This window comes from Crinia signifera, chromosome 2 (assembly GCF_055691185.1).
Source record: "Crinia signifera chromosome 2, ASM5569118v1, whole genome shotgun sequence".
In the NCBI taxonomy this organism is placed as follows: Eukaryota; Metazoa; Chordata; class Amphibia; order Anura; family Myobatrachidae; genus Crinia; species Crinia signifera.
This window is the reverse complement of record NC_139218.1, coordinates 151,660,944-151,673,771: the sequence shown is the minus strand read 5'-3', so window position 1 is coordinate 151,673,771 and position 12,828 is coordinate 151,660,944. Positions and strand designations below refer to the sequence as shown.

At 43.3% G+C, this 12,828-nt stretch overlaps 1 protein-coding gene across 3 annotated transcripts in view; it reads right to left on the bottom strand.

The window, feature by feature from the left end:
• BLTP3A (bridge-like lipid transfer protein family member 3A) overlaps positions 1 to 12,828 on the bottom strand; it is a 79,461-nt gene that overhangs the window by 11,217 nt on the left and 55,416 nt on the right. For all 3 annotated transcript variants that reach the window (XM_083173128.1, XM_083173127.1, XM_083173129.1), the window contains 6 exons: positions 11,490 to 12,502; positions 11,151 to 11,290; positions 8,189 to 8,268; positions 7,932 to 8,049; positions 4,233 to 4,477; positions 3,268 to 3,376 (listed from right to left, as the gene is read on the bottom strand). In XM_083173128.1, the coding sequence (XP_083029254.1) occupies positions 3,268 to 3,376; positions 4,233 to 4,477; positions 7,932 to 8,049; positions 8,189 to 8,268; positions 11,151 to 11,290; positions 11,490 to 12,502 (1,705 nt within the window). The remainder of the gene's footprint in view (positions 1 to 3,267; positions 3,377 to 4,232; positions 4,478 to 7,931; positions 8,050 to 8,188; positions 8,269 to 11,150; positions 11,291 to 11,489; positions 12,503 to 12,828) is intronic.

Below are 12,828 nucleotides of genomic sequence, written 5' to 3'. Positions count from 1 at the left end.
ATCAGAACAAGAAAAATAATAAAACTAAATATATAGATACGTAGGTTGACTGGCCAAATTAAAGAAGTATCCTAATAAGCACAGATAGAAACCATATAGAGATATATGCAATTGAAATCATGAGGCATATACTATAAAAATTCAGCTGAAACACCAGTGACACTCAAAACATATACATAGAAACCTACAGAAGAGTCGGAAGAGGAATGAAACAGACTCAAGTCATTTAGACCAGATCTGGTCACATTTGGAGCTGGCATTGTTCCTTGTATACACATATCTTGCATGAGTAATGGAGTCATTCATTCAAGTTAGCAAATTGAGTGGAATTAGGGCCTCTAGAATCCAACCACATTCAAGCCAAAGGGGCCAGAGTCCTTAGTAAAAGTCTTAATGGGGCATGGCAAAATTAATGGTGCTCTACAGACCCTAAACTGGGTCTGTAGAGCATGTCTAAGCTGAAGGAATCTAAAAATAAATCAAATAGGGCAAACAAGACTCTTCCTTCAATTGTTGAAAGGATTTAAGAGTACCAATATAATAAACTTGGGTCAATGTAACTAGTCCTGGAACTCCATGCCCCCTGCTCCCCCCCCCCCCCCGATATCCCAGCGCTTTCTTAAACTTAACATGTCTAAAGGCCCCCATACACTAGGGCGACTTGTCCTAAGGACAAGTCAGCCCCGATTTCCCCTGAGCTTCCCGGGGAAGCTTTGACACTTGATGTGCCATTTTTTACATGTGATAAATCAGATGCGATTTATCACATGTAAAAATCTGGGGGGGGGGGGGGGGGGGGGGGGGGCGCATCAGGAGCAGGCTGGCAGTGGGTACCTGTCCGGGGAGCGTCAGGAGCAGGGACTGGACCGGGGAGCGGCACAAGGTGTAGCGGCAGGCAGCGGATGGTTGTGTGTACCTGTCTCCCAGACTCCTGACTCCCAGAGTGGGTACCTGTCCGGGGAGCGGCAGGAGCAGGGACTGGACCGGGGAGAGGCACAAGGTTGTAGCGGCAGGCAGGGAGCAGGGACCGCGGCGCAGATGCTGAGCAGAGACCGGGGGCGCGGCGGGAGAATAGAAAGAAATCCTATTCAAAAGACTGAGCGGCCGCTGATTGGCTGGGAACTCAGCCAATCAGCGGCCGCCCAGTCTTTTGAATGGGATGGTTTCTATTCTCCCGCCGCTCTGCGGTCCTCACGATGAGCGGGAGAATAGAAACCATCCTATTCAAAAGACTGGGCGGCCGCTGATTGGCTGAGTTCCCAGCCAATCAGTGGCCGCTCAGTCTTTTGAACAGGATTTCCTTCTATTCTCCCGCCGCGCCCCGGTCTCTGCTCAGCATCTGCGCCGCGGTCCCTGCTCCCTGCCTGCCGCTACACCTTGTGCCTCTCCCCGGACCAGTCCCTGCTCCTGCCGCTCCCCGGACAGGTACCCACTCTGGGAGTCAGGAGTCTGGGAGACAGGTACCCACAACCATCCGCTGCCTGCCGCTACACCTTGTGCCTCTCCCCGGACCAGTCCCTGCTCCTGCCGCTCCCCGGACAGGTACCCACTGCCAGCCTGCTCCCCCACACGGCTGCACATGATTAATCTTATTTGCAGACCGTCCGACATCTGGATCTGATCCGATGCGCACGATACGCAATTTGGCCAATTTCACTCGATTTCTCTGCCCAATCCTCCAGAATCTGGTGAAATCGGGGCCAAATCGCGTAGTGTATGGGGGCCTTAAGACTGCGCTGATCTTCCCACCATCCTGCATATCTTCACCTCTCACAATTTCACTATCTATTGATGGAACAACTACCTTCTCTAGCCACCAAGTACAATGCCTTGGCGTTATTCTTGATTCCTCCCTCTCCTTTAAAAAACACATTCAACAACTCTCCAGGCTTGCAATTTTCACCTCAAACATATTTCCAGGATCAGATCCTATCTCACCCAGGATGCTACAAAGCCACTCATCCACTCACTAGTCATCTCCAGATTGGACTATTGTAATCTCCTACTTTCTGGCATCCCTGTAAAACACCTCTCTTCAATCCAATCTATCCTTAATGCTGCTGCCCGGCTCATGTTCCTCTCCAAACATACTATGTCCACCTCCCCTCTGTTACAAGCACTAAACTTGGCCCCCTTCATAATAGAATTCAAGCTCCTCACACTCACAAAGCCATCACCCATTCCTCTTTCAACTAAATATCTGACCTTTTCTCTCTTTACATTCCAACCAACCCTCTCTGCTCCACAAATGCATGTCTCTCCTGCCAATGGGTTACCTCCTCCCATGCTGTTGTGCTCCGTAATCCATAAAACTTTAAACGGGCTCTCAATACTCAGTAAATCTAACCATCTCTCAATGTAACCTTATGTTTCTGCTCATTTATATCCCTTCTGTGTCACCCCAGTCTGTCTGCCCCTTCCCTTTAGAATGTAAGCTCTCACGAGCAGGGCCCTCTCTCCTCTTAGACTATAGCTCTGCCACCCTGATAATTGCATCAGTGTTCTGTCCCCTGCTGCAACTGTCTTTATTTACCATGTACATTTCCTAATATGCCTTGTACTGTAATTCATAATTTTCTTGTTTTTTGCTCATCTATGTATTGTCAGGAGCTGTGGAACCCTTGTGGCACCATATAAATAAATGTAAATAATAATAATAGTAAAAATAAGTTATGGCTCGATATTCCTGCACTCTGGCGACTTGCCTCTGTTGTGTATGATGCTAGACCACCACAAACATCACAAGGTGGCAGCGGCTGTTATGTGGAGGGTACATTAATTATTGGACTTGCTGCAGTATGTGAACCGTGCGGTGAGATATTATCCTGACTACCTGCTCTGGCTGTTAATTAGAATCAAATAGTGAAAATTACACATGTGAGAGATCGTGTTACCTTACTTATTGAACCACCCTCCAACGATACAGATATACTCCCTCAGCTATGATGGTGCACATCCCAAGGACACTTAAGATTGATGGAATATATAGAGAGAGCTTCACTATACACATTTAGCTTTATGAAACAGCTCCTGCTAGTGCTCTCCACTATCCATGGTTAGTGTCTTTAGATACTGTTGCACGAAATGTCTTCAAAAGCAAATACAAATGAAGCCTAGAATCCATAGTTCTAGACTAAAAGTCTTAAAACAAGACTTATTTTTCAATGTTTCTACTCGGGATAAGCTAATGTCTGCAGAGAGTTATGAGACAACAGCAGCCTTAAATTGTGTGAAACCTGAATTCAGTGTGTTCAGCAGAATACCTACCTATGATGCAGAAAACACCGTCCTCTTGCCGTTGTACTTTCAGGTTCTTTACTGTGAAAGCAACTGGCTCAGGAAGAACTGGAGAGGGGTAAACACGTGGCCCATCATCCTGTTTAACAGATTAAAAACCTTTTTAATTCATTGCATTATTGTTGTCATGCAAGAAAAAATGTTACAATTTGAAGGATAATTATTAATTACATGTGAGTGAAATAACAAGAGATTAGAAAAGAAAATATCACTGCTGCTGTGCCCAAATGCATAAGCCTGTAACGGTGCTGACAAGACACTCCGGCCCCTTCTCAGTTTAAAAAACAAAAGCTCCTCATGACATTGTCAGGGTCCACATAAGCTTCCTGTTCATCCACTCAGGAAATAGCATGATGTACTTACCTACTATGATTCATTTACATGATTTGTTCTTTCAGAATTTTTAAACACACCCATTACATGCCTGACCGTTGCCGAGGTTTTGGAAACCACAAGATTTAAAAGTTATATTTTTTTATAAGGCAAAGCCAGGTTGGTTCTATTCTCACAGGTTATTACATTTTGGCCTTTTAGTGCTATATTTTTAGAACTTGCCAGCCTGCTGAGAAGCTGTTAAGCTTATGAGTGAAAGACACCAGAAAGCAGATTTGGGGCTTATCCTGTGTATAGGTATTTGTAAGGCTAAACATGCTACTTATGAAAAGTAAACACCCCTCTTTTCTGACCCGCCAAAAAGCAGAGAAAATGATGTATAGTAAAAGTAAAACAGAAACTTAGGTATGGTCAAGAAGTTTGCTTACTGTATGTCTGAACAGCCACAAAAGTTTATTTTTTGTTAACATACAGTACTAAATGGCTTGGAAAAAAGCGTTCAGTTTGCACAACCAAGCTTATGCAAGCAGCACAATCATATTTTCAGCAGCAGTGGAGAAATCACACTCCTAGCTTTGATACTGATGTGATGCTGTACTCACTCTTAGAATAATCTTGCTGTCCTTGACTTGAATAATCATCGGCAATATTTCTGGAATCTGCTCATCCTCAAAGAATGGTCCTATATGAGTTAGAGCAGAAACAGGGATCTCCGAGATAAAGTCTTGAATAATTAATTTTAAAAAGCCAATATGTTCAGCCAGAGGGGATAGGTGGGCTGCAGTGGGACCAAGATCAAAATGCAGGATGACACGTGGAGAAGAACCAGTAGTACTTGCTGAAGGACCTGTTTAAAATAAAAAGGAATAGGTTGATAATTATTTATGAATAATTATATATATATATATATATATATATATATATATATATATATATATATATATATATATATATAGATAGATAGATAGATAGATAGATAAATAAAATCATGGTTATGATATATTACATCTACAATGTCTAGGTCATATGGTCTAGGTCAGGGGTGTCAAACTCAAATTCATCGGGGGGCCGCATCAGCAGTTTGGTCACCCTCAAAGGGCCGGTTGTATTTGTAGGACTATGTGTCCACTCTTTATTATCATAAATTATTGTCACTGCATTCAATTATTGTATACTCAGCAGTAGCATTTCCCTCCTGCTATTGCTGTGAACTGCAGTGCATTAGGGCACACGCTGCCTGCACAGGGGGGCAGCACTCAGTCTTAGGGCATATGTCCTGCTTATTATCATGGGACACAGAGAGTTTGACACTTACCCGCTCTGATGCGTTCACTCCAGTCTGAGCTGCTCCACCACCAAGGACACAGCTACTCTCTCACACAGGCGCATTTCCCCCTCCCTCCTGTGAGTAGCGCTCCTCGCACTATCTATCCAGGAGTGGGGGGCAGCATGCTCCCGGTCACTGTGCAGTGCACACTCAGCAGTAAGTTACCTGGAGCGCACAGCAGCAGCAGCACCATTCATGATGGACCTGCTCTTTCCTCTCTCTGGCTCCTGTACAGCAGGTGGGAGCGGAGGAGGGGTTGACGACCGGCGGCACTGCGCTAGAGGGCAGACGTTCTCTGGCTTGTAGGCTGCCGCGCATGCGCTGAAGAGGCGGCTTTCTTGTTTAAAAAAATAAAATTAAAAAAAATCGAGAATAAAAGGTGAAGGCTGGCGGCGGCTGCGCGGGCCACATGAAGAGGTCTGGCGGGCCGGATTTGGCCCGCGGGCCTTGTGCTTGACACCCCTGGTCTAGGTCATATAGTCGACAGTCAAAAGGTCAACAGGATCCAAAGGTCGAAATGGTCAAAAGGTCAACATAGAAAAGGTTGACCTGATTTTTTCATGTTGTTTTTGGTGTATATGTCGACATGGACACTGTCTAAGTGTACCGTGTCCACTTGTCATGCTTCGGGCTCGGTGCATCACTGCGCTCAGCACACTATAATATTCTCCCTCCATACCGTAGTGGATGGTAGGTTATGAAATATTGCCTGTCGGTAAATATCAGCTCAAACTTTTGTTAAAAATGCATGTCGACCTTTTAACCATGTCGATCTTTTGACTGTTGACCAATAGTGGTCAACCTCATGACTGTTGACCTACAGTCAATCTATCATGAGTCTGGATACCATATATCATCTATCTATCTATCTATCTATCTATGTCTATTGTCCGTGAGTCTCCGAAACACTGCCATCTGCTGGCAGAGAGTGAAACTGCATCTCTTATCTCTCTTTATCTATTATTGCATTTAAGAATACATTTTCTTCCTATATCCTTAAGTATATAGGGCCTGGTTGACACCTGTTAGCAAGGCTGCAGTTTTTGCAGATGGACAAACCGTACTGCACTGCAGGTGGGGGGGGGGGGGAGGGGCTCATGTAACATGTGCTGAGAGAGTTGGATTTGTGGGAGATATAGTATAGTTTTGTCCATCTGCAAAAATTGCAGTCCTGCTAACAGGTCAGAATCAGGCCTATAGTACCCTCTCTCTCTTTCTCAGACTGCTCCAAACATACCTATAATCCAGGCCCAGATTATGAATACAGCTACAACACATAAAAATACACCCATCAACATGACAGCATGATAGGGACAAGATGACTAATTGGCCAGAGTCAAAACAGAAGTATTACAATTTGTATTTCTACAATTGTGCCATTTTATCTACACCCATATGGCTCTATCTACACCCACACAGTGCTGGTCACAGCACTTCCCCGCTCAGTATAGGCCCTGGGACATTTTTAGTCCCATGCTTAACATGGTTTAATAAAAAAAAAAAAAAAAAAAATTAATTTCTAATATTAAATAATAGATTTTAATACAAATGTACGGTACTCTTTACCTAGCACGGCGCCCATCGCGGCCATTGAATGCACTGAAAAATCGGGTGCGACGCGACCGACGCGATGCCCGCGATTTCCCATAGGGAACAATGTTAAATGTCTCAATTGACCCGATTTTCCTGTTCAATGCCTCAATTGACCCGATTTTTCCATAGGAAACAATGTTAAATGGCCCACGGAGGCCAAATAGGCACCCTAAAGTGTGAAATGGCCCCCACAATTGTTAACGCCACCCCACGATCAACGTGAACCCGAAGCGTGGCGAGCGCAGCGAGCCCGCGAGGGGCGGCGGTACGCGTCCTACGACCTTTTCATACCCCCACTATCCACGTTGGCGTGGAGTTAAGAATAGAATAGTGTGGCGAGCGCAGCGAGCCACCGAGCCCGAAGCGTGGCGAGCGCAGCGAGCCCCGCGAGGGGACGCGGATACCTGTGAAGCCCGCGAAGGGACGCGTTTACCTGTGAAGGTATCCGCGTCCGCTCGCCACGCTTCTGGCTCGGTGGCTCGCTGCGCTCGCCACACTATTCTATTCTCAACTCCACGCCGACGTGGATAGTGGGGGTATGAAAAGGTCGTAGGACGCGTACCGCCGCCCCTCGTGGGCTCGCTGCGCTCGCCACGCTTCGGGTTGACGTTGATTGTGGGGTGGCGTTAACAATTGTGGGGGCCATTTCACACTTCAGGGTGGCTATTTGGCCTCTGTGGGCCATTTAACATTGTTTCCTATGGAATAATCGGGTCAATTGAGGCATTGAACAGTAAAATCGGGTCAATTGAGAAATTTAACATTGTTCCCTATGGGAAATCGCGGGCATCGCGTCGCACCCGATTTTTAGTGCATTCAATGCCCGGGATTTTTTTACCTGCGATGCCCACGATCAAAATCGTGGGCGCCGTGCTAGGTAAAGAGTACCAAATGTACTGATTTTCCAATTTACACCTAAAAAAACTTTTTATGGACAAATGCGAAATGTACAACAAAATTAGAGATGGCCTATGCCCTATACAGTATGTGCAATATGCAAATATGTTCCCTGAATGAAAAATTCACATTACAGAGACAATTTGTTTATTGGCTGGAAGTTCTGCATCCCAATTCATCATCTCCTTAATATATTTTCCTTTAGGGATTATGGGGTAGATTTAAAATCGGTGAAGTGATAAAGTGTCTGGTCTTTATCACTGGCCAATCAGCTCCTACCTGTAATTTTTCAAACCAAGACTGTAACAGTTAGGAGCTGATTGGCCGGTGATAAAGTACCAGCCACATTATCACTTCACCGAGTTTAATAAATCTGCCCATGAATTATCAAATTTGCCACCAAGGCTTGCGCAGGTGCTCTAGCAATGGGAAACAAAGTGATTATTTGCCTTAACACATGTACCACTCCTATTTTCACTCGTACCATTCATATCTTGGGATTTCTTTGCACAGCTGAGATCTGTTGCTTGTAGAGTCAGCGACAGGTCATCGCCGCAGGCACGTAACACCGAGGAGATATGGTGAAGAGCCAGTGTGAGAATCTAGAGTACATAATCAGTAATGAAGGGCACATCAACTTTAATAAACCAAGCCTTCAGTATAAATACATCTGCAATATGGCACACAACCATTGTGAAGGGCTAGCATTTTATCATGAGCAACATTTTTTTCCCAACTAACTTGTTGTGGCTCTGGACCCTCTGTGCTCTGGGATGTGTCATCTTGATCTGTTAACACAGTTTCTTCATCAATGGCCATATCTAATACACGCAAATATAAAAAAAACAGAGATAGCAAATGAGTCCATTGGAACCAAATCGTATGACTGCCATGCTTATACAGGTTGAGTATCCCTTATCCAAAATGCTCGGGACCAGAAGAATTTTGTATAATGGATTATTCCGTATTTCAGAATATTTTTATATGTCAATGATGTATCTTGAGGTATCTTGCATTTATGTTGTGCAAACACATCAAACACATGAAATACACACAAATATATTCTATTTGTGCATGAAACAAGGTTTCAAAACATGAAACAAAGTTTGTGTACTATCTCAAGCATTGAATTTAAATGCCAAGCAATCATTTTCTTGCACATATTTAGTGCCAGTTACATATCACGTCCTCAGTAATATTGTTACAGATGTTCCCAGTAGTGCTTTTAGCAAGAAAAAAAAATTGTTCACTTTCTGGAATGTTTGGTTTTCAGAATATTTTGGATAAGGGATACTCAGGGGGGTATCCAATCTTGGACAAGAGGAAGGTCAACATTCATTAGGTCAACATGTATCAAGGTCAACGTGGGGTTAGATCGACATGGGAAAGGTCAACAATCAAAAGGTTGACATGGGGTTTTCACTTTTTATTCCAAATTTCGGCACAGTCGACATGGACACCAAAAAAAGTAAACCAATACACTTGGCACACTATTTTATTCTTCCACCATGCCCTAGTGCAGTGATGGCTATCCTTGACACTTTAGCTGTTGTTGAACTACACATCCCAGCATGCCCTGCTACAGTTTTACTATGCTAAAACTGATGCAGGACATGCTGGGATGTGTAGTCCAACAACAGCTGGAATGCCAAGGTTAGCCATCACTGCCCTAGTGGATGGTACATGTCGGCTCAAAAAAAGTGAAAAATTCCATGTCGACCTTTGACTGTTGACCTAAACCCATGTCGACCCAATGCATGTTGACCTCCCTCTTGTTGACCTAGTGACTGTATACCGACAAAGCATTCACTATGGAGGATTTATAGAAGCGGAGGAACAAACTGGTTCAAATGGTTGAGGTCTCAGCTACAGTGTGGAAAATGCTAACATCCTTCCCCTTCTATGTACTCCCAATTCTGTATCCAGTCACTGCTGCATTCTACCTGGCTGTTTCATTGCAAACAATCCTAGTATACGTAAGTATATCTGGCAAATAAAGCGGATTCTGATTTTCTATTGGTCAAAGCCGAGCTACAGCTCATTATCTGTCAGCTGTCCCAGGAGTGGAGTTGATGCAAAAAGGGTTCCCTTTAATGCCATTTTAACTTTGAGGAAAATAAATAAGTGACACGGTGCTAGATCTGGTGAGTATGGAAAGTTTTTCTAGCACTGGAATGTGTACATTCCACAACTCCGGCCTTTCTTCTGATTATTTTCTGCAAAAATCCTAGAACATTTTTGCAGTAAATTTGGTTAATATTTGCACCTTCTAGTACCCAGTCTGCCAAAATAACACCCTGGGTATCAAAGAAAACAATTAACATGGCTTTGACTTTGGATTTTCATTAACATGCTTAAAGTTTTAAAGTATATGGACTGGCATTTTATCTCAGGATTACACTGGAAGATCTAGGTTTCATCACAGGTAATAATTTTATTTATAAAATGTGAATCCGCTTGAATTTGTTCCAAAATGTCTGTATAAATTTGTTTTTGATTTTCTTCTGTCCAGCAGTGGGAAGCCTAGGAATTGATTTAAGCACAACCTTTTGTCATGTTAAAGTCTCATTGCAAAAGTTTCCTGTTTTATTGTTGATGTTTACCATATCTGCCATCATTTAGACACATTTTTATTTAATTTTGATGTGCAAGGCCTTCACACGAACCACTAAATCCTCATACACATGTGCACGTGACATACAGTCCAGTAAACCTGGCCAATAGACATCCAAACTGCTAAAATCCGGGCCAGCCCAAGAAGGTCGTTTGCATCTGTGCTTGGATCCCTGCCACGAGAGTTCGCCATTAGGATTTTCACACACCACAAACCATCCTCCATGGTGGACTGGATTATTTCATGACCAACCTCATACACCTAACAGGCGGTAACCAGGATTGTTGCACTGCATACCCATGTATAGTGGATGGTAAATACCTCTTTAATATATATATCCAGCACGTACCATCAGAGGCAAAATAGAAACAGACAGTACCTTATATCAGGAACTATTTGGGATTTACATAATTGACACCTGTGCAATCTAGTTTCTTTATATTTAAACACTAATGGTCAAATGTTATATATTTTTTTATCTTTTCACAAGTTTTTCTGGGACTGACTATCCCAACATAGCAGCTGCTGGTGAAGCAGCTTCTGTCAAAGCGCCATTAATATCCCCTAGGGGGTCACGTATCTTTTGCAATCTTATACATAGAAAATTATATAGTGAAGCCATGATCTGTAATGTAGGCATTCCTATAATTACAAAAATGTGTACATAATGTTATGGCTCTGTGCACATAGTCATTTTTCATGTTTTACTGCATTAAAAACATAAACAGAGATAGAGTCAAATTAAAATAGGTTTACAGACATCTATAAACACTTTTGTAATGCTCTCTGGGATTAGCCTCGCAGCTTTGCATACTGTGTCTTTCTGTATTCTGTGCGATTTACTCCCATTGGTTACTGAGCGGTAAAAACTGCAGCGTATTTGATTTGTAAAATAAACAAGGTTAATCAGGATGAAAGAACGAACAATGGACAAACACATGACACATTTTAGGAGCAACAGAACAAATGGTCAGTATTGTAAATTTAGATTAGAAAGCCTGGCACCTGCAAAGGGCTGAAGTTTGGCATTTCCATTCTTATAGGAATCATGTAGTCCTGGAGGGAAGTAGTCTTAAACTATCAACTAACCTGCATCCAATTTGAGTATGAAATTCTCTGTAGTTTCACTGTCAAGTGACAGCAAATCCAGTCCATCTACTGAGACAGTATCAAGAGACTGTGTGCGAGAGAGGGGTGAACTTGTTTGATTGTGTAAACCATCAATGTCTCTGAAATAAAACACATGTTCTGTATTTCACATGACTTGAAAATAAGGTCAAAGTTTACAGACGTTAAATAGAGAAAAAAGATAGAAGACTGAAAACATGGATGGATAGCAGAACAAAGAAGAACGCCTGGAAGATGAGACTAGAGCAGAGAGGAAAAAAAATGTACAAATCAAATAAGTTTAGGTAAATTATCACACACTTATGTTTTGAATCTCTCAAGAAGCGTTGCATTCTTTCCTTCCCAAGGCTAAAAGTCTCACGTGTCAGACCCAGTGTGCTAAGTAAAGTGTCACGTGCAAATTCCTTCCCCAATAAAATGTCTACAGAATCGTCCTTTGGCTGAACAGCATCATGAGCCACCCCCCCTTTGATTTGCAGACTGCTTTGTGCTACAGCTTGTTCTGGATTGTTAGGGTGACACAGCTGGGAAGGTTTTCCATCTTCTGGAGTCTCTTGTAATGACTCCGGCATAAGAAACGTTTCCGAAATCCCATTTTTTTTATTCGGATTTGACTTGCTTCTTCGGTCACCAACCATGTCCCCTTGTGCCAGCTCAGATCCAATAAGACTACTTCTTTCAGAGTCCTCCTCTGGCAGCATGGGGGAGTTGGGGAAGGTGGAAGCAGGAAGTAGCAGAGAAATAGTAACTACTGGCATCAACAGACCAACACATACTGTAGTCGGGCAGGGAGGAGACATTGTTATGGCAAAGTCTGACAGTGAATCATCCACTTTTTGTAACCCTTCAAACAGAGCCCGTAGATGTTCCTGGAAACGCAGTAAGGTGAGGTAATGGTAGTGGTTTAGTTGAAACTGTACCAGATCTTCCACACTAAACATGACCTGTAGCTTTTGTTCAGGAAGTAAAAGACAAGCCCATGCAGTAAATGGCATAGGGTGTAGTAGTATCTGGTGATTAGGAACCCCTCCCTCAAAATGGAATGACAAGCCAGGACTGTGTAAACTCCATAAGGATGTCGATGGGAGATCAGAGGAAGGATATACATGGGAAAGAAATACTGGATGTAGAGGCCCTGGAGGGAAATGAAAATCTGCATGTGCGGCAAAACACCGAAAGGTGTTTTGGAGAAGGTCAAGAGTTGAGCCTGGAGCCTTGCGTGTGTTAGTGAGGGTAACAGAGGACAGATGGCCACATATAGAAGAGGGGCGCTCCGGTGGGCTATACGAAGGAGGCGGCACAGGGAATGCGATCTGTAAAGGGAGTAAAGAAAAAACAAGATAAATGTGAGATGCAAAACAGATTAAAATACAGGATAGACACAAAAACAGGAGGAAAAGTGCCAGAAGGTCAGTCACTGGGAAAAGGAAAGGCAAACTACAAGCAGGACTACAAGTAACAATAGGCCAGATGTATTAATCAGCATTAAGCGCCTATGATGCTCTTAACACTGGTTAACTGGGGGGATAACTTTTTTATTTGTATGATCAGTGCACCCCCTTGAATCCCCTCCAGCCATTTACGTCTCGGGCAATGTATGACTGCCTGTGATCTTGTGATAATAGCGAAAACTTGCACA